The 26,884-nt window shown below is 40.3% G+C and overlaps 1 protein-coding gene across 6 annotated transcripts; it reads right to left on the minus strand.

Moving 5' to 3' along the window:
• Nucleotides 1-215: 215 nt before the first annotated feature.
• Nucleotides 216-25,286, minus strand: esrp2 (epithelial splicing regulatory protein 2). Of its 6 annotated transcripts, none has more exons than XM_082529133.1 (17): nt 24,762-25,036; nt 24,430-24,582; nt 23,841-23,969; nt 15,716-15,829; nt 15,176-15,290; nt 14,564-14,659; nt 13,533-13,587; nt 12,912-13,019; nt 12,203-12,335; nt 11,877-11,919; nt 8,318-8,619; nt 7,492-7,725; nt 6,972-7,170; nt 3,752-3,956; nt 3,399-3,588; nt 2,347-2,447; nt 1,548-1,662 (listed from the first exon to the last, which is right to left on the minus strand). In XM_082529133.1, the coding sequence occupies exons 2-16, from the start codon at nt 24,559-24,561 to the stop codon at nt 2,361-2,363; spliced, it is 2,142 nt and encodes a 713-aa protein (XP_082385259.1). In that variant the 5' UTR covers nt 24,562-24,582; nt 24,762-25,036; the 3' UTR covers nt 1,548-1,662; nt 2,347-2,360. The 6 variants fall into 6 exon arrangements, with proteins under 6 accessions (XP_082385257.1, XP_082385255.1, XP_082385256.1 ...); XM_082529132.1 differs by having other exon boundaries at nt 12,912-13,022; nt 24,762-25,024; XM_082529134.1 differs by lacking the exon at nt 1,548-1,662 and adding an exon at nt 3,028-3,056 and having other exon boundaries at nt 12,912-13,022; nt 24,762-25,027.
• Nucleotides 25,287-26,884: the final 1,598 nt, after the last annotated feature.

The following is a 26,884-nucleotide window of genomic DNA, read 5'->3' on the forward strand; positions in this document are numbered from 1 at the left end:
TAACAAGATGGCCTCTTACTTTAAGTGATAATCCAAATGCCTCTAGGTGGGTTGATAGTAGCCTAAAATATGTTGAGGTTGAAATACATCACTCATCAGCATTTTGAGAAAAAAAACAAACAAACAAACAAAAAACCCAAAACAAACACCAGGAGTAGAAGTTACTAGAAATCAGTTTTTTGCATTTGTCTCTAAATAAGAACAACTAACACAGATCATTGTCAACACTTTTTATTCTTTACAGTCTATACATAGATCTAAATTCAGGCAAGTCTCAAACTTGCTACAAAAAGAAATATCTCCTCTGCCACCAGAGGTTGCCCTAGCCTCTTTTGGGCCAGTATAGCACTCTGGGTGATGTAGGCGCAGTAAAGGTGAAAAACTAAGTGAGCTGTCAGAGGGCCTGCCACAGGAAAAACTCATGCAGCTTTACACAGTACTCTGATAGGAATTAAAGCATGCTACAGACAGACATAAATATTCTGGAGACAAGAACAAAAGACATACAGTAGCTAATTATAAACAACTTTAGGAAACACATGTTCATTTGATAACAAAATCTTAGTTTTTGTAAAGAAATGACATTAATAAAAATATAATTATTTTATTGTGCTACTCTGTTAAAGACACTCAGTTCTTCAAGTCTGACTGAAGCAAAAAGAAATCTGTAGTGCTTGGAAAAAGTCTAAATAGGATGACAGTATGTTGTACATAAATGGTTTTTTTTTTTTATAGAAAACAGTTGTGCATTAGTTGCTCCTGTTGCACAGCTGTGTATAAACTAGTAGTCCCTGAAGCTCAAAGTTATGTCAAATTAATTCATGACAGTTTACAAGTACAAGTGTACAGTTATACTCTCTTTCAGTAGTCTAAGTCACACTTTATGGCTTTTTCTCTTTTCAGTGTTACAAATACACTGCTGCAGGCCACCAGATAATAAACAAAAGCCTACGCATGCACGCAGCTGTGCTTGCACAGAGCGAACACACAGGAAATCCCACACTGCTGCAAAGTGAAAATTTAGAAATATACATAAATGACTGTGTGTAGAAGTTTGTTGTTTTTGTATTTTGTTTTTGTTTGGTTTTTTACAACCTCAAGCATTCCAGGATGAACATCTGTACAGTTTTATGGGGAACACATGCAGTGTGCATTTAAATGATCATCCACATTTAGGTTTGTCCACACTCCTTACTCTCTCTTCTCCACAACCAGCTATTACAGTTGGTGCAAACACATAGAAATGCTATACATGACATCCACAAAGTGACATGAACCTGAAAATCTGAGCGTAAGTAGATGCTCAAATTCCAACAGCAGCTTCAGGAGTGCCAGTACCAGTAGTGTCAGGTGTGAAAAGCAGATCGTGGAAAAATGAGAGGAGCAATAGCTGTTTGACAGAGTATCGGAATAACCGGAGGTTGAAGAGGTGTTTGCAGGAGAGTGCTCTTTGGTGGGATGCTAAATTGAGCGAGGTGGAAGGAGATGGAGGGCTAGTGGTCAGTTACAGAAGGCCAAGTGGACCTGCTGCCCATAGAAGGGGTGGTTGGAGCGCTCGGCTACAGCCTGCCTGGCGATCTCCTCACTGGGGAAGGTGATCAAGGCCTCGCCGCTGCATTGCCCACTGAAGTTATACAAGATGAGAACGGCGTCTGGCTGAAGCTGCAGGGGGAAAAAAAAGTGATGAAGTCAGTAAGTGTATTTTTAATGTAACTGGAGCATAAAAACACCAGGGGGAGCCCACAAAGCAGAGGAGGAATAATGCACTGGGAAAAGACTATCTCATCAAACCGGTCCAGTCAGAAAGCAACCAAAAGTTTGAAGAGAGAAGCAGAGCACATGCTGTTCTCAGAGACCTGAAACCCACAAGGCAGGTTTAGATGCAACACAATCATTGGTTAGTTTGCATGCATTCGGATCCTGCACCAAAATCCGCTCAATGCAACAAAGGAGCTTGCATTCCTTCAGACATGCAGGTATGTATCAATCCACTGATCACAACAGCAGTGACAGCAGCAACAATCCATGAAGCTTTATCAATCACATGTCACAGCATTACAAAGGGAGACAGTCATAACATTTTCTTTTGTGAATACAGCCAAAAGTAATCATTGACAGCATGAAATAGACTGGATCACTTTAACAGTCATGATCAGCTCCTACTGCAATTTATACATCAGTGATTCAAAGTCTAAATACTGTCTTGGAAGTACTTGTTGACAATTTTAAAGCTAGTAGCCATTTGTATCTGATGTCGTGCGACGGCCAAAACAGTAAGATGTTAGTCAAGTCTAGGACATGCACTCTCCCTCCACTCCGCTGCTCTAGTCCGGAGGCTCTTCTTACCTTGGGGCGAGTCCCTAAAGACAGAGCCATTCTTTGGGCTGAATCAGACTCCTGGCCTGTTCGCTCATCTGAACCACGCCGCTGTACTCGTCAGGGGCATACTACAGATACAGCATAATGACGGACACACAGTCAGGGTGGGACCCCTCCACATTGTTTCACACATGGCAGTACACAGTTTTGGGAAAAATATGTTACATGTTATTTGAAGGAGGAAAAACAAAGCACACACACGCCTGAGTAGGTGTCATTTTAACTACAGAGTGTTTAGTTGAGGGGAGTGTGTGGTAAAGGATACCAGTGGCGGTATGGGAATAGTTTTCTCACCCAGGACCAGTGTGAGAGTAGCTATTGTAGCCAGAAAAACACACTCCAACAGGGATACAATTGCAATGGTTCAGCCAACAGTCACACACACACACACACACACACACACACACACACACACACACGCTACTTCCAACAATCTTGAGTGTGCAACTCAAAACAAGTTTATTTTTCTGAACCTGATATTTGCACAGATTTATAAAACACATGAACCATGAAGACCAAAAGCAGACCACAGATTTTTGCCCCAACAACAGCAGCAACAACAACAACCACCCTATGACACCTCAGACCCCACCCCTCTCCCTCCCCATCTTGGGAAATGTCTGATGCCACACCTATCAGTGTTCATACCTGCTTCAGGGGACTCCACCTAACTTGGACTGGCGGCATTAGACACGGGAAGCAAACAGGAGGGGGAAGAGCACAAGTGCACACATGTCCCTTTAATTGAGTAGTACTATAGTGTAATTTTGCAATAAAAACACAGAAGTAAATGCGCCGAATGGTTCAACAGTTAGAAACTTTCACGTGGCACTCACCCACTGTGGGAAGAGTAACTACCAAATTATTGCAAGAAACTGACAACAATTATCCTGTCACTATTCAAGGCGTTATCTCAAAAGCTTGATACATCCAAATACAAGACAAAGCTTTTCAAGTATATGGCTCCACATTTCCTGTGAATTAAAACATGCTTTCATTTCAGAGTTCCATGTACTGACCTGGTATCCCTGGAAAAAGCTGAGGATGTCCTTGACTCCAGTATTGTAGGGCAGACCCTGCATCCTGACCAGGGCACCATGCTGGGGTAATACAGGAGAGGCGGCAGCTGCAGCATGGTGGGGCTGAGCTGCAACTGCCACTGCAGGTGAAGCTGCAAAGTAGCCAACTGTGGAGGGAGACACTGGAGGGCTGGAGAGCAAATGGGAATAAGTGGAAAAGCAAAGTTATGATGAATACTAAAATTGCCACCTCACAGTTGTATTCTTCTGCCAGCCTGTGATGCTGCAGTTTAACCTTTGACCTTTATCAGTTTGTCACATTCGACATGTGCTTTAGATCACAATGTACTTACCTGGGGTAATAGGCAGTGTAGTTCATGTTCATGTTCATATAGAGATGTGGCTGAGGGGGGTAGTATGCCAGAGTGTGAGCAGGGCTGTGTGCGGTGGTCTGAGGAGGTCTGGGAGCGGCAAGCAGGGGAGGCTGGTAGAGGGCAGCTTCAGAGAGAATGGCAGGTGGAGTGGGGAATGCAGCATAGGCAGTGGGGGGAGACAGACCTACAGAAAGAGACAGAGGTATGCATGTGTAAGGTGTGTGTACAGTCCGCCACAAGTAAAGTGCTGTCAAGCATATGAATCAACTGAGCATGCTGCACGACTGTCTCTGGATAAACTGCAGAAGCTGTCATAAACATGTCACAACACATTCCTACGGTTGACAAACTTAGGACTGCAAAATTGTGTTAGATGTCAGCGTTCAAACGGCTCTGAAAGGTAAAATAAATCAGACTAAGAAACAAATGTAGAGCAGCTGCTGCACACAAAAAGGAAACAATGGCCTTTTTGAGTAGAGCATTTCACATACTGCACCTTTAAGGTAGTCAAACATGTAGGGATGCACTGATTATAACCCAACTATAAAACTAAAAACTAAAACCATAACTATAAAAATAAGATCTAGGCCAGAAAAAACTACTTGAAAGCCCCTAAAGACCCATCAGAATTTATTTACGTAGCTCGCAGTGTCCTTCATGGTGCAGTGTAAACACGCACAAATGATGGCACAGATCTATTTACAGACAAACAGCCACTACGTGTGCGAAACTGTGGGCAGTTCCAGTGTTAGTCAGGCAACATGGTACCAGCACTGCTGATCTTCTGGCAGCATTTTTGGGGTCAGTTTGAGTAAAATTATGTTCAAAAAGATATTACCCCAATTCTTAATTCTAGTTAAGATATAGGCGAAAAAGCAAAACAACCTTTATTAAGTAGGTATTTAGCAAATTTAACAAAGTGTCAACATTTGATAATTAAAAAAACAAAACAAAATAACCTCTAGTAGCAGCTACATTATATCAGTGAATTCCAGCATGGTACCGTGATGGGATGCTACCTGTGCAACAAGTCCAGCTGGGATATTTCAACACTACTAAATATTCCAAAGTCAACTGTTAAAGTGGAAGTGACTGGGAACGACAGCCACTGAGCCAAGAAGCGGTAGGCCATGTAAAATCAAAGACTGGGGTCAGCGGATGGTAAGGCTCATAGTGAGCAGAGGTCACCAACTTTCTGCAGTGTCAGTCGCTACCTCCAATCGTCATGTGGCCAGCAAAAGTGTAGTGTGTAGAGAGCTTTGTGGAACGGGTTTCCAAGGACAAGGAGCTACATCCATCCTTACATTACCAAACACAATGTAAAGAGTCAGATGCAGTGTTGTAAAGCACTGGGTTCTGGTGTTGTCTGTGCAGATGCTTGCAAAGGACTGTTGTTGTATATAAGCGTGTTCCAATAACTTAAGAACCTTTGTAATCCAAGTAGCAGCATAACTGTAACTGTAATGTGAGTTAGGGCTGGATTATATCATACCGTTCACGGTAATACCGGTGTAATTTTGGGCAACGATAGGAAAATGAAATATCGCAATAGAATATGGGTAAAACGCGCATGCGTAGTGCCTTTGTTTACATACGCACATGGCGGTGACGCAGAATGAGAAGAGCGAAAGCGGATCGTTAAATGAAACAGATGAACCAGAACTGGTTTGTAAAAATGCTGTGACTTCAGTGGTGTGGAACTGGTTTGGCTTTCGTCCGTCAGATACACAACAAAGCACTATTTTTGGTAGCGCATGCTAGCGAGCCGTCGTTATTACCGTGTTTTTTGGAAAATACGGCACATTTAAAATCAATCCTTTGATTTTTCTGAAAAGCGACAGTGCCCCTTATAATCCCGTGTGCCTTATGTATGAATTCTGGTTGTGTTTACTGACCTCGAAACGATTTTATGTGTTACACGGCGCTCGAAGATCTGTCAAATGTTTCAGTACGACTTTGCTAAGCTACGAAGCCGCACCGCTTGATGGATTGTCAAAGCATTACGGCTATCGTAGGCAGAGCTTCGAGGAGTGATACGTACTGTGCTTCAACATAATATTACCGTATTGTGTGTGTATAACCTCTTTTTAAGTTTTGTGGATATTATACATGGTTATGCTGAGGATATGTCGGCCAGTTTCCACTAGAAATGCCTTTTGGTTAAACTGTCAGCAAGGAATTTGCACTGTTAAATTTTTATATAACTTTAATGCACATAAAAAACAGCTGCTTGTTTAAGTGAAAATACATTGATGGGGTTTTTTGCACTAATAAAGTTGTGGAGTTGTAAAGCATTTTGTCTATTGTCAATTATATCATCAGTTATATCGTTATCGCAAATTTTCAAATGTATATCGTGATAAATATTTTTGGTCATATCGCCCTGCTCTAATGTGAGTGTTGAATTTAGTGCAGTGCCTTACTGAAAAATGTAAGGTGATTACAGTGAAGACTTGCTTTGGAACGAACTACACCCAACACTGTCGAAGCATGAATGACCTGTGATTGACAAGTTGTTAGCCATACTCTGAATGTCCTCATTTATGGCTAATAATGTCTATAATTTTCAAAATGAACCTTGTGGTTTATGACCTGAAACTAGCAACAGAGTCTATGAAGGAATCAGGAAAGTGTGCAGCAAAGAAAATGAGCTCCGTTTATCCATAGACTTCTATACAACCGGGCACCTTTTTGCAATCGGAGCACTCCGCCTATGCTGCCCATTAAAAAGAATGCAGATTTAAGGCGCTTGCACACTGGCCTCACCTTTCATTTGAATATGACCTATGGCTTTGTTTTGTTTACAGAGGTCAAGAGTCTGATTGAACACAAATACAGGCACCTTTTCACTAACCACTATTTAACATGCTCACCACTAAACAAAGTACAGCTGAAGCTAAGATGTTGGTAAAGTGTGACTTAAAGATGATGAAATTCAGTGTTATTGGGGGAAAAAAAGAAATTCAGTGTTATTACAGCTCATTCTTAGGGAGACTTTAATCCTTGTACAAGACTGGCCTTTCTATTCAGTGTTGGCATGTTTTAATCTGGTGGAGAAGTGCTAGAACCAGAAAAGATTAAGCAGAATTTCCAACATGGTAGCATGGTTTTCAGATATTATTATCATCATCATCATCAATCAATCAAATGTTACTGCAACTCTTGCTTATGTGGACCTTATTTGGCGTTTCTGACTTACAGGGAAGCTTGCAGGGGGGTGGGGAGAGGCCGCTGCGGTTCAGAGTTCCACCCATCAGGACAATGCTCATTTCCTCTGTGGAGCACTGGAAGACTTCCACATACCGGTCCTTCATTGTCTTTTTATGGCACTTTTGGGCTACCATAAATGCCTTGTCAGGTGACTTCATCTGGATGAAGGCATCACCAGAGGGCCGTCCCTGCACAGACAGGGGTAGAAATCCAATTAACAAATGACTGAATGAATGTGTGTTTGTGTGAAGTGTAAGTAAATCTGTGGGGAAAATAATTTTAACAGTACATTGAGCTGTTCTGGACTTGCAAATATTGCCCCTCCCAATTTTTTATTTTTACTTTGTTTTATTTTGGTAACATTTACAAAACTTTTTCTCATTTTTAGAGATTTACGATGAAGATGTAAGTGAAAATGCTGTATGGCTGTTATTTTTAAAGACAGTATTAAGATATAGAGCTTTAATATTACAAGTACGCCTGGGCCCATGACTCTCTAATAGGCTGACCTGTTGGTTGAGGACCATGTGGACTCCGTGGGGTTTGATGTCAACAGTGTGCTCTCCCATGAACTCCAGGATATCTTCAATGCCAGCAGTGTAGGGCAGACCACGGAGGCGTACGCAGTCGCGAGTGCTGCTGGCTGCTGGAAGGAACGGAGGTGTTGTGAGGACTGGGACAGGCATGATTGGCGAAGGGGGCAGTGTGGAGATCAGAGGTGTGGACATGTAGCGGTTCAGAACCTGGAAAGCACAGACACATACAAAACAAATTAATAAATAAATAAATGAATCTTGACTGCATATGCAACAAGCATTAAAAAATGTACAACAAATACATAAACAGTAACCGAGTGTCATGGTGACTAAAAAAAAAAAAATACACACACATTGCACAAATGATTTTGTCATCTACAGTATTGCACAAACTCCAGTATTGTCTGATTTATTAATACCTCGCACTCTGGATACTATGTTTTCTCACTTCTCTATGTTGCCATAACACCATTCATTTGGAAACCCAAGGAAACAGCTGCTGTGGACCTCAGGCCATGGTGACTGTCATAACTTTCTCTCACACTTGCACAAAAACGACTTTCTTAGGCTATTCTGAGAGCACTAAAGAATCAATTGAAAGTGTATTACACAACACAAACCCATCTAATAAGTATCTTGCACGGGAAACTTTCTTCTTCTTTTTTTTGTTTTTGGAGTAGCACATCTTTTTCTTGCATTACAACGAGAATCTAAGCGCAAACAGTTATATGTTGTCTTTTTGTTACATCAAAAACTACAGCTAGAAAAACTTTCAGGCCACACAACTGGAAGAATGTACCTGTTGCACCTCTGCTGCAGTGCTCCGAAACAGCTCGATATAACGCTTCCCGAGGATCTGTTTGTGTTTCTTCAGCGCATTCTGGGCATACTCTTCACAGGAAAAGAGCACAAAGGCGTCACCAGTGGGTCGCCCATCTGGGTACTTAACAAACAGCAGACCCTCGGTGCCATCTGTAACTGGGCTCTCAGGACCAAGGAAGGCCAACACGTCCTGTGGTGTGGCAGTGAATGGTAATCCCCGCATACGGATAATCACTTGATTCTCCTTGGACAGGAACTGGGCCACCTCATTAGATGTACCTATAGTCACAGAGGACAGGAAGGATAAAGCTCGCTACACCATAGGGCCTCCAAAAATCACTTTGTAATTCTCAAAAAGTCCTATTCACTCTCTGCTGACTAAGTTACTTTTAACAGCCACCCTGAAAGTAAATCTTGTTATATGGAGTATTTGCATTTGTCATAGTTGATCAGTCCACAAGTTAGGAACAACAAAGCTGAGTCATAAATCAGACTTTTGACTCAGTAACAATGCAACCAAGGGACAGGAAGTGTGACTGTGATTCCTCTGGTTGTATAGATCCATATATTTAATGAAGTTTTTGAATTGCTGTCGGGACAATCATTCAATTCCAGTGACCCAAAAGAAAAGCTGAAAACTGAGGATTTAACAAACATGAAGCATTAAATGCACGCCATCATATTTCAACTCAGCCTAAAACAAAGTAGTGGATCAACTAACTAAGTAACCTATAGATGCCATTTATGCCATGTCAGCTAGTCTACAATATTAAATATCTGAAAAATCAAGGTATTTTATGTTATCACCCACAAATTATAAAATTTCAACATTTCCTGCAATCCATTAAATTCTAAACTATAAACAAAAATACAAGCTGCGGTAGAAAAGGCACACAAGTAATGCAGCACGCAGTTCGTTTCTGCATGTGTGGTGTGCAGAGAAAGCACAGATCAGTGCTGTGCTCAAAGACAGACTGTACAGTTTAATGCACAATAAATTAGTATGGAATCAGGGTTTGACATGTAAACCTTTGGGGCAAGCTTGGCTAAGAGAAATGAAGCTGAAAGAAATGCTAAAAATGCCTGTATTTTGCAGCCATGTATAATTTGTAAAGTGACTTCTAAAGAAACTTAAGCTGTCACTTTTTATTGTAAGAGAGATATGAATGTGTGTCTTAAAGTTTATGGTTACCCATTTACATTTTGATATACAATTTTTATTCGTTTATCAAGAATAGCATAAAACAACACAACCAAACAGAGAAGAAGAAAGAGTTGGGACAAATCATTTGGCAAATAAGAAAGCAAAGGGGTCCAAACATTGAGAAAGAGACCCTCATTTCCTCCTAAAATAGCAGCAGTTCTTTCGTGAGGAATAACTTTAAATAATTCTCTGTACCACAACGTCACAGAGGGAGGTTTATCCTTAACCCAATTAATGAGAATACATTTCCTAGCTACCAGCAATAGTTTGTGACATAATTTGCGCTGCAAGTGATTCAATGTTAATTCTTTTGAGGGTAGGCCGAGAAGAAAGTACCCGGGGTCCCTTTGAATCAGGTTGTTAAAAATATTACTTAGTTCTTGAGATATGAAGCTCCAAAATCTTTTGATTAATTTACATTCCCAAAAGTAATGAAAAAAAGTGCCAGTTTCTTTTTGACATTTACTACAAAGATGGGAAATATGAGGTGCAATCTTATGCAAGACATTAGGAGCTATATAAAGGCGATGTATGATTTTGTATTGGGTTTCTCGCAAGCGGTTACAAGTAAAAGTGGAACTACTCATGTTAATGGCTCCTTTCCACTCCTCTTCGGTATATTGATTATTAAGATCTCTCTCCCATTTATAAATAGCGCTCAGTGTGTTGCTACTAAGAGTATATAGGAGAGAGTAAAAAGCTGAGATAAAATGAGTTCTGTCTTTTCGCTTAATAAGAAATGTCTCAATATCATCATATATAACTATTTCTGAAGACTGTGGAATTCTAGAATGAACGAAATTACGAACCTGGAGAAAGCCAAAAAAGTGGTCTCTAGGAATATTAAAATTTGACTGCAATTGGACCCATTTAATGTTGAGAATTTAAATCTAATTCAAAACTGGAGAAAACAGCAAATATTAAGGAACAACTCTTAAGCTGCTTGAAATTGTGATACTGGTTAATAAAAGATCATTAAAGATAAACAGATGAGGTTACAATTACATACATCTTATTAAATGAAGTTAATTGTTAAGAAGGCTGCCCAGCCTGACACTTGTGACCAGCGTTGCCCACGGACACATTTAACTTAACCAAGTTAAATTTTTCTCTTTGGTTTACAGTTTCTGTAAATTGTGTCCCTCATTTGGTGTGCTTCCAGGCAAGATCAGTTTGGGTGTGAGACAAAAACAGCAAAAAGAGGCTATATTTACTTGGATCAGCCTTTAAAGAGAAGGTTTACAGACACAAATGGTCTTGTTCCACCACAAAGTCAATTGTAAACAGTAAGATTTATAAAATGTGCAGTAACAAATGCAGAAAGTATAAAAGTACATAGAAAAAAAAGAAACTTCACAACTAATCAGATCAAGAATTTAAATGACTCATCTCCAGATATTAATTTTATATGATATGTGATCAGGTTAATATAATTTTTGGTTCAATGGCTTTAATATTTCTTCTTTATTGATCCTGTTTCTTCCACCTTTACTCAGTAAACTCAGATCGGCAGCCTAAAGGTATTTTTGCAGAGGATGGAAAAATGTTAGATCTTTCAATTTCAAGCTTTACATCCAAAACAATGAAACTATTTAATCTACACATCTGTTTACTGCTTTCATTTATCATGCATTGTGTCTGCTTCTCCACTGTTTGCTTAAAGTTCACTGTGCTATCGATATGTATTGATTCTTAACCCACTGACTAAAGTCCAGGGTCCAACAAGCAGCCAGTGTAAGTTCTCTGCTGCAAGCGGCTGTGCTTCTTTTGACTGCTATCTCTACCCTTGTGTTACTACTGGCTTCCTCTCAGGCCCCGGGCCATGCCTTTGTCTCTTCACACCCATTTTGTGTTAGCACAGAGTTGGTCCTTTTACTGGGCGACAGCCCTCTTTCCCTCAGGGGGAATGGAGCCGGAGGCTAAACTGAACAGAACAGGTGAACTGCTGTTAGCCCAGAATAAAATTTCTTTCCAAGTGGCCTCAGAGGGGTTGGCCTAGGGAAGGGGAGATTAGCAAGGGATGGGGGCTGTGGGGGATACACCTCACAAAGCGCCTTTCATTAGTCTGAGATAAGGGAGCCACTGGGATGAGGCAAACACACAGGTAACAGGAGAGTTAGAGCACAGAGGAGATTTCTCTCCTTCTTTTAAGAGAGCAAAGTGGTGAACTTTTACAGATGCAAGAGGGTGGGTTTTTTTTCCTTTTTCAAAAGTGCAGGAAATCCATGAAACAAAATGCTACCTCACACTGAGAAAGTCTTTCAGTATGACCATGTAATCATGGTCAGGTGAGAGGAGAAAAAGAAAGAGAAAAAAAACCCTGAAATCTGACCTCCAGCAATCTTGAGGAATTCCTCTCCTGTGGCCTTGTAGACCTGAAAAACACGAGATGAAAACTTAATATGAATATGTGACTACGATTTCAGGCAAAAATCAAATAGACACGTCAATCACCCAACTTTTAAGCAAGGAAAGAAGAAAAATCACGTCACAAAACTCCTTCATAAAACTGATGGTATTAATTTGATTAAATCTCACATTCAGCTCGACTTCTTAATGACATCAAAAGAGGACTCTAATCAGATTGATTTTTTTTTTTTAAATTCCCCCCCAAAAAAACTACACCATGGAGCCACAATTGAACTGAGAGAACCTCACCTCAATGTAGCGGCTGCCCATGTGGTGTTTGTGGCGCTCCAATGCCAGGTCTCGGTGTTCAGAGTTGATGAAGCGAACTAAGGCCTCACCATTCCTCCTGCCCTGAGCATTAAGACACAGCGCCACACCACCCCTGAAACACAAGGGCACCGATAAATGAATGCAAGGGACAATTACCTATATCTGCTGGGTTCTCAAACAAAATCTTCTCCATCTTAAATTTCTACCACCGTGACTGTCTTTTCATATCATCGCCATCAAAAACTCTAACAAAGCCTGACTAAGTCATTAATTCAGCAAAACTAGCATTTTGTAATCTGGCAGTTAATATAACATCTGTTATGCCTCCAGTCTTTTAGCTCTGTGTGAACAGATTGGCTGCTGCCAGTATATTGTGAAGGCATAGCATGTCAGACTCTCAGACAGAAAAAGCATAATACCAGAAATATTTCTAGAAATCATTTTAACAGTGTAGCAGTGGATGTTAAAAAGATGACTAGCAAAGATTAGGCTGTACTTGGACACAGCAATTGTTTCAACAAGGTCAGGTTTCCATTGGGCTTTAAAAGCATTTCATAATCTGGAAAGTATTTTAAAGGAAAGAGTAACAGAATAAAGTTCCCCTAACTGCAAACGTTGACAAATTCTGTGACTAACATGTTAAAGGCTCCAAAGACATTTTGATAGATGAGCACAAAATCCAACGTACTTGGCGATGTTGAGGCCTTTAAAGAAGCGAGCAATGTCTTGGTCTGAGGACTGCCATGGAAGCCCTCGTGCTCTGATCACAGCCTCACTGTCCACCGGCTCAGTCTTACTGCTGCACCAAACACCATGTGGGGAAAATTTAAATAAATAAAACTATTAATAGTTTATTTATATATATATAAAATAATGTGTGCAGAATATTCAAAGCCTTGTTGGAAATGACTGGGATTTAGGGAAAACAAACAGAAAAACCTTGATTCTTGTTGCGTTTAAATAGATCGAGTAGACACTCAGAGTAAGTGCTAAACACAGTAACACACTCCCATGATTAAATGTCAGAAGGTTGTCGAGGTGAGAGGCTTTTGGTTTTCTGAGAACAGCAGGATTTGGTGCTCTGCTATAAGATATCCTGGTAAGCACTTGATGGCAAAGTTGGACAGGTTTAATAACACACCTGTGGTTTCCTTGTTGCTGTAATCAATGCTAAGAGCCGGAGAGGTCTGAGACCCGAATGTGGTCGAGGGGGGTTGTCAGACTAAACAGCACTGCCTGGCTGCAGGTGTGGCAAGAAACTACACAGAGATGGACTGAGATAATATTTGTGTTGAAGGTCGATACATACCATGTGCCTGAGTCAAACTTGTAGTTCACTGTTTCAACACAGGAGAATTTGTGATCTAAAAAAAGCAAAAGCAAAACAGCATTATATTATGGGATGTGTTTTTGGCTTACGCACGTCCAACGCTCCCTCTCATGTAGAGAGGAGCACAACACAAACTTGTAATACCCAGAAACACACTTGGCTGTGATAACAGTGATAGAGTCGGAGCGCTCTGGCTCAGTTTAAAGTTTGACATGTTTTCATTGTTACATGTGTTGCCTCACTTTACTTGTTTGTCAAAAGTTTTGTACATACAAGTGCTACTTTGTAACACGCATTTTGACAGTGGGTCACAATAAAAAAAATAAATAAATAAATTAGTAGTACTTGTTCCTTAAATAGAAATAATATAATCAAGGCACGGTTTAATCATTAACCAACTATCACAGTCACTCTTTTACTTTCTTCCCCATGTGTGGTGTATGTTTAGTAGTTGGGATAATTCAAAGAAAAGAACAGAGGCTCACTCGTCATAACATCTTTAGCTCAGATGACACGATTATTTCTGCATTTAAAGTTATTTTTCTTCAGTCAGTATGGCCATTTTTATTTTTTGAACATGTGATCTTATGAATATGAACCTGTATGTTCACGTGGATAAAATCAGTAACCATGTGAAGAAGAAAAAGGATGTTAAAACCTTAACTGTAGCATTCTCCTTTGACTATTTAGCTAGTGTGTAATTTCAGTGTTAGAAATTAATGACAAAATTCCACTTTGTACATTAACATGGTTAAATGTTTGTTGTATAAACATGAGGGCTTCCAGTTTCCATATTCTTCCTGCTGTGGGCTAATGCAAAGACACAGTTCTGATTATATCAAAGGTAGTCATAGTGTGTTAACACAAAGTACGGTCTCCTTGATCACTTCACTGCTCTCCCCATCGGTCAGTTTGTCTTCTTTCTGTGCCTAATTTAGTTTCAGCTACTAGGTATTAAGCATCTTGTTCAGTGTGAGGTTACTTGAGATAGAAGGCCTGTCATTACTTACTGTGGGGCTCAGCCAGTATGCAGAGCGTCAGCTGCACCATGCTCCTCACCTCCCTCACCCCTATCGACTCCTCTGACACAGCAGGGAGACCAACATCTGCACACAGAGTTAAGGCTGCATCCCAGTTTTTATTCTGACTACATGTTGATATTTTACTACCTTTTACTTGCTAAACTATTATATAGTATTTCAGAAAAGTATAAACACTCTGTTATTACGACTCTGTTATTTGTCAGGATTATTTAGGATTATAAAATGTCCTATTTCAGTGACATGGTAAATGATAAATGGCCTGTATTTGTATAGCGCTTTACTTAGTCCCTAAGGACCCCCCAAAGCGCTTTACACTACATTCATTAACCCATTCACACACACTCTTGGTGATGGCAAGCTACATTGTAGGCACAGCTGCCCTGGGGCGCACTGATAGAGACGAGGCTGCCGGACACTGGTGCCACCGGGCCCTCTGACCACCACCCGTATGCAACGGGTGAAGTGTCTTGACCAAGGACACAACGACTGAAACTGTCCGAGCCAGGGCTCGAATTGACAACCTTCCGATTACAAGACGAACTGCCAACTCTTGAGCCACGACAGGCTAGCAAAGGATACATTCCAACATCGAGGTGAGTGTGAGCTTCTGCGCAAGGCCAGCATTTGGGCAGCATTTGTGAAACTCCTTTCTCACATCCACAAATGAAAAGAATATTTCAGGTAGGACCAGATTCTGGATAGGAACAAACAAAAAGAAAGTTACTTAGTGCAGCAAAATGAGGGTTTGGAAATCTGATATGGAAACTGGATACAGCAGGATGCTAATAAACAAGCAGCTGAAGAGGAGAGAATTTGGATGGAGAGGGTATGTGCACACTAGCATCACACTGTGCTACTGAATAGGAGGTAAATGTAAGTCAAATGGCTATAATTAGTTAGTAATACGAAATCAGTGCACGCCAATTTATTACAAACTATAATAAAACTGAACTGAAGTAATCAAAGGGAAAAATGTAGTTTCTACTATTGAGTCATGATTCACAAGACTTGTTTCAAATATTAAAAAAAAAATACTGGAAATATTTCTAAAATCCTATATTTTTATATGTTACTCTCTATGTTTCTCCAGTTTATGGAACAATGGAGTGAAATAATCACCTTTTTGGAAGCTTCTGGGTGGAGGGCCTGACGAATGACAAGGGGACTGTCCACACAAAGTGTGTACGTGGTCCTGCCAAGGCATTTTACTTCTGATGACACTGACTGCTGGAACTGCACAGATACAGAGAGAGGAAGGAGAAAGGCCACTTTAAGACTGACTGGAGTATTTTTATCCTTCACAAAAAAAAAAAAAAAAAAAGCAGAACTGTGATTGAAATGGCACCATATTTAAATTGCCTAAAAGTATATTTTAAAGAGCAAGAGAGAAGAAAAGCTAATGGGAAGTAATCCAAAATAAAGTGGGACTTAAAATCATTCCACTTGCGTCACCTACGGTGTACAAATGAGAATCTGTTAGTGTACTTGAGATCTAAAGACAGAAAAGTGAAGGTGGTGTTGTGTTTGACATTTGTCTCCTCATTACAAGCGACGCTCGTCTAACAGGTTTCAGTGTTTGCCCAGTGAGGGAGGGTGCAGACAAAAGGGAGGAATTATTACAGCACTGATCACCAGCACCACAGTTTTCTCTTTGTACAGTAGCAGCCAGACGAGTTAAAATCCCAACCCATACAAGTCAAACCTGCTGGTCTCCACTTTGCATAAACACTGATGGCCTCGCCACCCAGTCCCAAATACCATCACCTCCCACATAGCCATGCTTATTTGTAACTACAACATTTATTGAGCCCCCTTCCTTGTATTTTGTCAACCTGTATTGGCAGCAGTTAACTGCCAATGAAGGACACCTCTTGTACAGAAAAACAAATCACTTGCAAAAAAGTTGCAATCAAATTTTCCATCACATTTTCATACCGTTTTGGCCACCATATTATGAGAAAAACATTTATTAATAATAATAATAATAATAATAATAATAATAATAATAATGGATTGCATTTATATAGCGCTTTTCAAGGCACCCAAAGCGCTTTACAATGCCACTATTCATTCACTCTCGCATTCACACACTGGTGGAGGCAAGCTACAGTTGTAGCCACAGCTGCCCTGGGGCAGACTGACAGAAGCGAGGCTGCCATATCGCGCCATCGGCCCCTCTGGCCCCCTTTAAATGTTTCACAAACTTTCTTTGGCTTCCCACCATTTCATGCTGCTTCATAAAGCTGGGAGTTCACTTATTGTTGACACAGCATTTGATTTATAGCAAGCTGCTGTTGGTAGCATTAGGCTTCTTAAAGTTAGGATACTTGTGGAAAATAATTTGGAAAGAAAACTGGTGAATTAGAGGAAAAATAAAGGTCAGAGCTGAATAAAGAGGCAGTGCTTGGCTCCTCTCTAAAAGCAGTTTGTGGCTTTGCAGCTTGCAAAATAGGTACAATGTCAACGTAATGGCAAGTTTTCTCAAGACCCCTGCTTTAACTCATGTGCAAACTTGAAACAGACTCCAACCAACTTTCAGGGACCTGTAGCTCCAGATAATATCACCATAAGCAAAACAGAACACATATTGGAGAATAGCATTAACAAATAAACAAGAAAACCCAGAACACTCAAAATCATCTTTGAACCATACCTGCTTTTTGGCAGCATCTACTAACAAGGAAAGAAATGCTTCGGGGTTAGATTAGAGGGGTTTTAGGATGGATGGACAGAAACATGTAAGAGTTTTTATTAAAGGAGTCATTGCAACATTGGAGAAACCACATGCTCAGCTATGAATGAAACAAATGCACAACCTAATTAGCAAAAACATACACAAACAATTTACGTAACCATTCCCAGAGTTGTGTTAAAGATAGTGGTTTACAGGTGATATGCAAACCACATGAAAAGTAACTCTACTATTCATTGTTCATCAAGATGAAAACCCTCTTCAGTCAATGCATTAATCATTACACTCAAAATAGGCTGCAAATGCAAAAGGAAAAGACAGTTATGCAACTTAAATCCACGACCGCTGAACTGCCCCAAAGATGCAAAGCATCATTTTTACAAGTTACTTTTTACTTCAGGTGTGTGTGAGTGATTCAGTTTATGTATACTTATTTAAAAAAAAAGATAAAGACAAAAAGTTATAGAGATCAGCTTAGTGCAATATGTATGGACTTAAAATTAGTTTCTATTTCATGTGTACAGCGATAACAGCACTAATATTTGCTCACAGCCATTCATGCAGCTCCACCTTTGCTTTTGTCTAAAGCCGGATTACTGAGAGAAAAGCTATAGAGGATGTAGAGACACACCCTCTCTTTCTCCACAGTGTCAAAATCCACGTTTAAAAAGAGCAAACACGAAGAACAGAAAATTAATCAAACAGCGATATCACAGACAAGAGCCAAACTCATAAAGTGACCACTGAAAAAGGGCCAGTGCTTCTAGATTAATCTGGTTTTATTTTTAATATTTAGCTAAAGTCTTTTTCTTCTCAGGACTGTTGGTGTTTATTCTGCCTGCAGCACGCTCCAGTTCTGAATTAACAACGCTGTTAATTCATTATTCCTCACTAGCAAACCTGTCAAAAATGGCTGCTCATTAATAATAATAATAATAATATAATAATAATAATAATAATAATAGATTGGATTTTATATAGCGCTTTTCAAGGCACCCAAAGCGCTTTACAATTCCACTATTCATTCACTCTCACATTCACACACTGGTGGAGGCAGCTACAGTTGTAGCCACAGCTGCCCTGGGGCAGACTGACAGAAGCGAGGCTGCCATATCGCGCCATCAGCCCCTCTGGCCAACACCAGTAGGCAAGTAGGGTAAAGTGTCTTGCCCAAGGACACAACGACCAGGACAGAGAGTCCAGGGATCGAACCGGCGACCTTCCGGTTACAGATGCGATTCCCAACCCCCTGAGCCACGGTCGCCCCATCCTGATGTGATCACCCATATCACAGTTGATGTTTGGTGATGCCCCTTTATAATCTGCAGACTTATCTTTGTTTGAATGAACCAAAAATATTTGTTTGAAGTTGCACATGTTATAGTTTTGCGATTTCTAATTGCTTTCATTTTTATTTTGTTTTGACTTTTTGTTTTTAATTTTAGCTCAGATTCAGTTTCCAGAATGGCTTTGCTCATTTCTCTTGAGTTTTCATTTGCTCAGTCAAATGCTTGGTTTTAATTTAGTTTTTAATTTTAGAGTTCGCTTTTGGTGACTTAGTCTTCTGAACATACAAAGTCTCATGAATGACCTTCAAAGACCTTCTCAGGCTCTGAACAACTTTTAATTTTTCAGCTAAAATGTTTTTTCACAAGTAGTTTTTAAAAGTAAAAGTTTACTTTTAGTTTAGTTTTGCACATTAATGGTGCAACTTTGCGTCTCACTCTCCTCTGAAAGCACTTTTCATGGATAAGTGGGAGGAAGTGGCCTTTGAACATAGTCCTATCAGAGTTTGCGCTCTACTGTAGCTGGACTGTTTGTATGTAGAGGTGAGGTAAGGTGGTGGTGACTGAAACAACCTCTGATAAGAGCGGCTGGGAGTGTCCGAGCAATATCTTTGGGAAACTTTCAACACGCTTACACCACCGAACACGTGACATGGTCTTCACACTGTTTGCAACTATAGGCCAAAAATCACATGGGAAATGTTTTACAACAGTAAGCTAGTTTGCCCTCCTTCACAAGTGATCGCCCTACTATGAGCTCTACTAGCTACAAGAGCACAATTTGTTCGGCAGCTCGCTGGAAAATGAAGCCAAGGCAGTAGCGTCACACGAATTTGTGCAATTCCCCTAAATGGCCACTTAAAGCTTGCCCTGAAGGCAAATCAGTGTCTTTAACTTCTGTTAAAATGCCCAACTTTCCATTTTTTGTGTTCTATGTTCCAGGTATGTGTTTTTCCTCCTTTTGTTGTTTCTTACAGGTGCAGTAGCTGGAAACACATTGTGCTTTTCTATTTGTGCTGCATCGTTTTATATTTTCTTCCCCCTGTCAGCTTAGACTTTGTCATATTACACATAAAATAGAAAAACTGAAATAATACTTGAAATGAATAAATAAACAGATAAAGCCCAACTTTAAACATTTGATTTTAAACTTTACAGCCAGTTTCCCTTGAATTTTTATATACACCTCACCTGTTTAATTTGTAAAATGGTTAAAACATTAATTATTAACAGCATGACCACTTGGTCTGAAAGGTGAATACTGTCAGTGACCGGCCTCACCTCAGCTAAATCGAGTCACAAAACTTGACTTCTTGACTCTGTTTGCGTGTTGTTGCCTTTTGGAACATTTTAATGCAATTTTTGCTGAAGTTAAGATGTCAAGTAGGCTTTGTGTGCGGTAAAGCCCATCCTAGAAGTTTGCCTCTAGTATAGGTGGCTGAAAAGTTAATATTTTAATAAAAATCTGTTACTTCACACAAATATAGTACCTATATTTGCAACATGTAATGCCTTGGCCAGAGGGGCCGATGGCACGATATGGCAGCCTCGCTTCTGTCAGTCTGCCCCAGGGCAGCTGTGGCTACAACTGTAGCTTGCCTCCACCAGTGTGTGAATGTGAGAGTGAATGAATAGTGGAATTGTAAAGTGCTTTGGGTGCCTTGAAAAGTGCTATATAAATCCAATCCATTATTATTATTATTATTATTGCTAATCAAGTTTGCTTGTATTGGCTGAACTTAGCTTTATATTGTCTTGTTCAAATATGGCCACCAACAAAAATTTAAGGGTTCAAAACCAGGCTTCCCAAATCAGTGCGAGCCGTGAGGGCGCATAACATAATAAAAAGCATAAATTCTATTTGTTCTTGCACTGTGAAGACTGAAAACTCACTGTAGGATCTGCAGTGGATCCAAATATATTCAATATCTTCCTTCTGCAGTTGTTGTAATAAACAGTCTTCCTTTCACATACTAATTAACGGCATGTTTGATTTAGACACACCCAGCAGAAGTAACAGAGCTGTGATGATGAATTGGCATAACTATTTGTGTTAGCACAAATCTGTCATCTTTACAAGGCTTTTTGCTGAAATATTCAAATCCTGGTTGTGTGCGAGACTTTCGTGTGATTCATCATAAGAAGCATGTCACAACTTGGCTGCCTTTGTAAGTGAGAACCAAATGTTATTAACTTGGATTACTGGATACATTTCTGAAACAGGTGAAACATTTCTATATGCCGTGACTGCATACGAATGTGATATTTCAGCTTCACAGTAATGTAGATACAGTCTCACATCACATGACATTTTTCATAAACACGCTACACGTTGTGTTGCAAGCTGAACAAACCCACACCCTCACAGTCAGAAATAGCTTCGTTACAGCTAAATACAAATTTATTCTGAAAAACATGAGTGGCCTGCAGGTGTGATATGCAAACTATACTGTAAAAAGTGTTACAGCTACAGTGACCTACACATATTTTTGGACTATCGTGCTCCACACAAACCTGTTCTGACAGCAGCCTGGTACATTTGTTTGGTATCAAAAAAAAGAAGGAAAAAAAGACAAGTGTGACAAGTTTCTATACCCAGTGCACCTGCACTGCTGGAAACTGAAAGCTCACCAACCACATAGGAGGTTAAAATAATTTTGCTGAGCTGCAAATATAGGGTTGAAAAATGCCTACATATGCTTATATCTATTCTACACTAGGGCTGCCACAAACGATTATTTTGATAGTCGACTAGTCACCGATTATTTATGCGATTAGTCGACTAATCAGATCATCATCCACTGGACGTAAAACTACAGCTTATTGCACCAGCAGCATCTGCTCTTATATAACTATCATTAGCTTACAGCTTTAAGCTTTTAAGGTGCTAACTAAAAATAAAGACAAGATGATAGTTTATTCAATTTTAATGAAATTTGCAGATTGTTTCGGTAAAGTTTAATAAACTCCTTGCTATCTAAAATATAACAGGACACGGGAGTATATTCTCCAGCATCTCACACTTCTGATAATCAGCTGTCTGCTTGACGTTTATTCAGCTGTGTAAAAACTATAACTTTAATCTCAGCCAAACCGATTTACTCAGGAACAAATAAAATACTAAAAAAAAAAAAAAAAAAAAAAAGCCAAACAACATTTTAAGTTATCTAAGTGACTCATATATATTTAACCTGAGTCGCGAAAGACGGCGGTGGGTTTGAAAACAATTTGCCGGGAGTCCGGTGTTCTCACGGCGCTAGTGACCTAGCCCCCGGCTAGCTATCAAGCTAGTGGGTAACAGACATCTCCGAAAACGTCGGAGCGCTTTTGAAAATATGTGGTGTCCTGATAAACTGAGCCGATATTTGAGGTTTACACAGCTACATTCTCGCCTGAAAATATGTTAAACGTTTATTTTGTGACCCAGAAAGAATAATAAGAGTAATATTAAAACTAACTAGCTACCGCCATTGTTGGAAACTAAGCTGGGCCGCGCTATGAATTCTGGGACACAGCTGCTTCTTCTTCTTCGGGGTTTAACGGCAGCTGGCATCCTTGTACATGCTGTGCTGCCATCTTCTGTTTCAGTCCGTTATTACACTCTTAAATCCTGCTATTATTCCTGCGTCTTTTGCGATCTTACAAAGCTTCAAACGACACGTCGACTATTAAATCAGTCGTCGACGATTTTGATAGTCGACGTAATCGTGACTAGTCGACAAATCGTGGCAGCCCTATTCTACACCTTGAAATAGAATGATGTACGGTACATCCTGTGGGTTTTTTGTTTTTTTTTACTGTGCTGCTTTTTGTATGCAATGGCGAAGCATCATGCAAAACATATCAGTCTGTTCTGTGTAGGAAAATTAACACACAGTGACTGATAGAAATAGAAGTTTTGACAGTGTTTTGCAGATTGCACCAAAACGTATGGGAGCAAAGTTTTAAACAGTCCTGCTAATCTCTCCAGGCTTCTCTACCTTGATCAATCTTTCACAAAAGAAATGCAGCACATGTCCTTGGGTGCTCTGACCACACAGGTCAATACAATAAGCCCACCACTTTAAAAAAAGGAAAAGAAAACAAAAGGCAACTGCTCGTTTCCCTCAATTCTTATAAGTTGGAGTAGGACATCACTTCTAAATTTTAAACATGAGCCAAACAGCTTCTAGACTGTATATCTGAAAAAATGTCAGTTTTCTTCTCTTCCCCCTATCAACAAGGGTAACACTTATCTCTGAGTGACGAGCAGAGAGAGAACGCAACCAATGAGACAAAGGTATGAAAAGACCAAACTGATTGCTTGGGTTAATATTTGAAGGTTCAGCACACAATCTAAGCTGGAGTAGCTGAAGCTGAGGTCTTGGGCGACCTGAATGTACATCAGCATGTAAATGAAAACTGTGGAATGTTACACGCTGGGTATAATAATCCCAGGAGCGTCACTGCTTCAAAATTTCAGAAGGAATTAAATAAGCAATAAAAACAAGAACGCTAAAACCCAAACAGACCTGCAATCAGACCACAACAGCACAAACATTAACACCAACATATTGCTTCACCGTGATAATGAGAGGTTTTTAAAGTACTACTACTGGAGGGGCAGGAATACTGCATGCAGTGTAAATACACACTCCTTTCAAGGGTGGTTGGAAAAAACATGTTTGGCAACATAAGCACTTTTGCCAACATATACCTCCAGACAGTGGGGACTAAGGGAGGAAAAATTACATCTTGGTCATAAAGAAGTGTTGTAACCAGGTGCTAAAGATGAAGCCCACAACCTGAAAGCTTCCACCCTCCTGTCTGTGCTGCTGCCTAAAACAGAGGTGTGGTCCCAGGTAAACACTCTGCTTTCCAGATGTCTACAGCATACATGAGGCCTGGGCAAGACTAGACCTGCGACGACTCCTCATCTCCAGACGCCTGAGGCTCTGCCCCATCATAGCTCTTGAGCTCCTGCAAGCCATCAGCAGAGTTTCACTGTCAGGGCTAAACCAATGACATCTCAACCAGGTGGAACACCACTTTTAAAAAACAAAAAGATCATGTGGGAAATTTGACACTCTTACTCTAGCTTACAGCTTAATACCCAGTCAGGCTTGTCATATCGCATCACGCTCTAGGCAAAAACCTGCCAAAAGAAAGTTTTGTGGGTTTAATAAGCTTCTGGGTTTCCCACAAAATGAGCAGCTGCTGTGGTTTTCATACCCGTATGCATCACTTCAAGTTTCCCAATGCACCTGAAAAGACCAGTGAGACTAACCTGTTGCAGAACTTTGTCCAGTGGCTCAGCTTTGACGATGTCGTCCACAGTCAGCCCAGTCTCCTCTTTACACTGGTCTGTCAGCTCCAAGGTGTCCGGCTTGACAAAACATTTATGAAGCTTCCCGACCTGTGAAAGCATTTAGCGTTTCATGGCGTAGGAATACAGTTTGATGACAAAAAATATGCTAACTTATAGCAAATTAAAGGTCCCCCACATACAGGAAACGACTTGTTTAAAAACAAACAAAACAGAATTGACAATGCAGTCGCAAAAAAAAAAGCACTCAATTGTCAATAAAGCGTCGTTTACATCGAGAAGCTGACATATTAAACCAAAAAGGTGTGTTTGCCCCCCATTTTTGTCTGCTTTTTTTTTTTTAATTTGGTCGCACACCTGTTAAAAAGGTGCGCTAACGACGGGCAGTAGTAGCGTTAGCTAGCATAACAAGACAAGCGGGCTCCACACGGTTTCAGAGAGCACACCATGTTGATTTAAATGTCAGACTCTACAGGTAGACACTATGCCACAAACACTCTGAATACATAAGAAACCGTACAACGAACGAAGGGGTCAGAAAGGTCCGTACCTTTTTCTCATGTAGATCCACAATTTGCCACACCAAGAGAATTATTTCCCTCTCATCCGAACCCAGTTTACCCCCATTTTCACCAGCTGTTGCCCCAAAGAACACCACCAGAGTATCACTGTGCGAAGCCATCAGGGACCACAAGGGTAAAAACTACAATTAAAGCAAAGATTAAAATAAAAAAAATAACACGAGGGTTCACCTTTTCCAAGTGATAAGAAGAGCGAACAAAAGAGCTGGAAACTCAATTGAGATAAACGGAGAGAGAAAGAAAAAAAGGGGGAGATTATTTTCAGAGGAGCCACGGAAGACTTTGCGGTCAGAGACTCTACCTGTTGCAGTACTTGAGTGTGTTCTATCCAGAGATACTGGTTTAACTGGTAAAGAAGGGTGGAAATCCGTGTTTCCTTCACACGAACGCCATAACAAGCCCGGAGGTTTTTTTTTGTTTTTTTTTTTCTTCCTCCCCTTACTATTTTTTTTTCACCGAGTTACCTGTATGGCTAGGCCTTTGCGCGAGCGGAGCCCCGGGGGCGTCTTCTATTGGCTGGTTCGCAAAGGTGAGGGCGGGACGCTGAGGTGAGTGTTGTGATCTCATTGGCTTATTGGTGCTGTTAAATCCGGAAGTATGTGGAAGACAAAACGGGGCGACGCTCCATGAGGCTTATGCGTACGCTGTGCAGACCACGCCGGGCAACCTGCAGATGTCTCACGGTGATAGTGGAAAAGAAGAGAACAGAATCATACAGGCACATAAAGGTACATTAAAGAGAAACTGAACTGCGGGACAAACTCTGTGCATTTCCATTAAAATTAGTTTTGTGCTACCTGAATTTGCAAAAAATATAATCTAAAAACAACCCCTTTATGTGCCAGGTGTTGGGCCATTTGGATCACATCTTGTCCAGACATTTGCTTTAACCCATGTCAAACTTGATCTCAAACGTGACTAGGGTAAGAACAGTTAGTTAGGGACTTCTGCTCCAGCTGTAATTCAGTGGGCACGGTGACAGAAAATACTCCAGCATGTTTATTCTCTAAAAAGGTGTTCAGACACTACATGTTTATGCCAGTGTGGAACTTTGATGCAACGAAAGTGTTTCTGCGCACAAATTCACACTTATCATTTCACTGTTTGCTTCCTTGTCTTCAGATAATGTTATTTCACTTCCAGAATGAAAACCTGTAAACATGGAGATCACAAAAAAAAAAAAAAAAAAAAAATCTATGTACAGAACAACATGCATTTGCCTCAGGCAAAAGAAAGATTTATTGCTTCTGTAGGCTTCTTAATTGTAATGTAGTTTTGGGTAAACGGTAGTAGTAAATGCAGGGATGAATAAAGGGCAAATGGAAAAATTAAGAACAAAACAAAAGGACACATCCTGGAACTTCTACCACAAGGAAGAACAGTGGAATTAGCAATGTACTTTACATTTCCAGCTTGTGATCCATATTCTTCCCTCTAAAATCCCACTGTATTGTTATACGCTGCATGTACCTGTCAATAGAAAGTATTTGTCGCCAGAAAATTAAGGTACTTCAAAATAGCAGTGAAGTTTTCACCAGTCTTTGGCCCAGTTCCCAGAAATCCAAGGTTTTGTTGCTACTGACACTCCCTGTTCTGCCTGCTATGGGCCAACAAACTGCATTGAATGCAAGGCTTTTTGCCTTTTCATGTCCATTCACTCAAAATAAATCTCCCCTATCTCAAGAGTAATTCCTTGTGTCTCCTTTCTCATGTTGAATCACTATTTCCAGCCAAACCAGTCCGATTACTTAAGGGACACTCTGGAAAACGCTGAAATCTGAGACATATAATGATATTTCAACACAACAGCAAAGAACATTTATCCTCATTACATCATACTGAGGGCATGCTTATGCATGTAGACTGACCCGGAGAGTAAAGTCACAAGCTAACTCCTTTCAGCAGGTGTAACTGGTGAAAAAGTTGAGAAAGACAACATGTCACATTCACACTCCAAATATCCTCCTAAATAATGTGCTTTGGCATAACTTTTATCATAGGCTGTAAAGTGGATGAGCTTCCAGAAAGCCAGCGCTAAAACCTTTGACACTTCTGTGTACATTTTTTGGAAGAGATTGGCGGCTCTGATGTACCAGGTGGCAAGTCTTGTCCTGTTAGGTAAGTATGACTTAAAAGAATAGCAAAAAAAACCCTGCTTGTTCATGCGGCTTTATTAGTATAAGCCAGGTTTTCTTGGAAAAACCTTCACACTACACAATATTATTATATAGCAGAGACTTAAAACCTAACTTAAATGTGGTAAGCATGCAGTAATATGCCTTATGAAAGGCAATGGGAACAGCAGGCACATACCACACTGTTGATGATGATATACAAGTTGCTTCCTCATTCTGTGAGAAAATGTCAAGCAAGTCAACTATGCTTACCAGTGTGAGCTCAGTTTTGTCACACCCTTTGAGCGTT

Source organism: Aulonocara stuartgranti (assembly GCF_965226115.1).
Source record: "Aulonocara stuartgranti genome assembly, chromosome: 1".
In the NCBI taxonomy this organism is placed as follows: Eukaryota; Metazoa; Chordata; class Actinopteri; order Cichliformes; family Cichlidae; genus Aulonocara; species Aulonocara stuartgranti.

What these genes read in the sequence shown, in the direction of transcription:
- esrp2 (XM_082529129.1), bottom strand. Translation starts at nt 24,561, where the DNA reads ATGGCTTCGCACAGTGATACTCTGGTGGTGTTCTTTGGGGCAACAGCT. An exon ending in TGGATCTACATGAGAAAAAG is followed by an intron (nt 23,970 to 24,429) that starts GTACGGACCTTT and finishes ATGCTTTCACAG; the next exon opens with GTCGGGAAGCTTCATAAATG. An exon ending in ACCCAGAAGCTTCCAAAAAG is followed by an intron (nt 15,291 to 15,715) that starts GTGATTATTTCA and finishes GTTCCTATCCAG; the next exon opens with AATCTGGTCCTACCTGAAAT.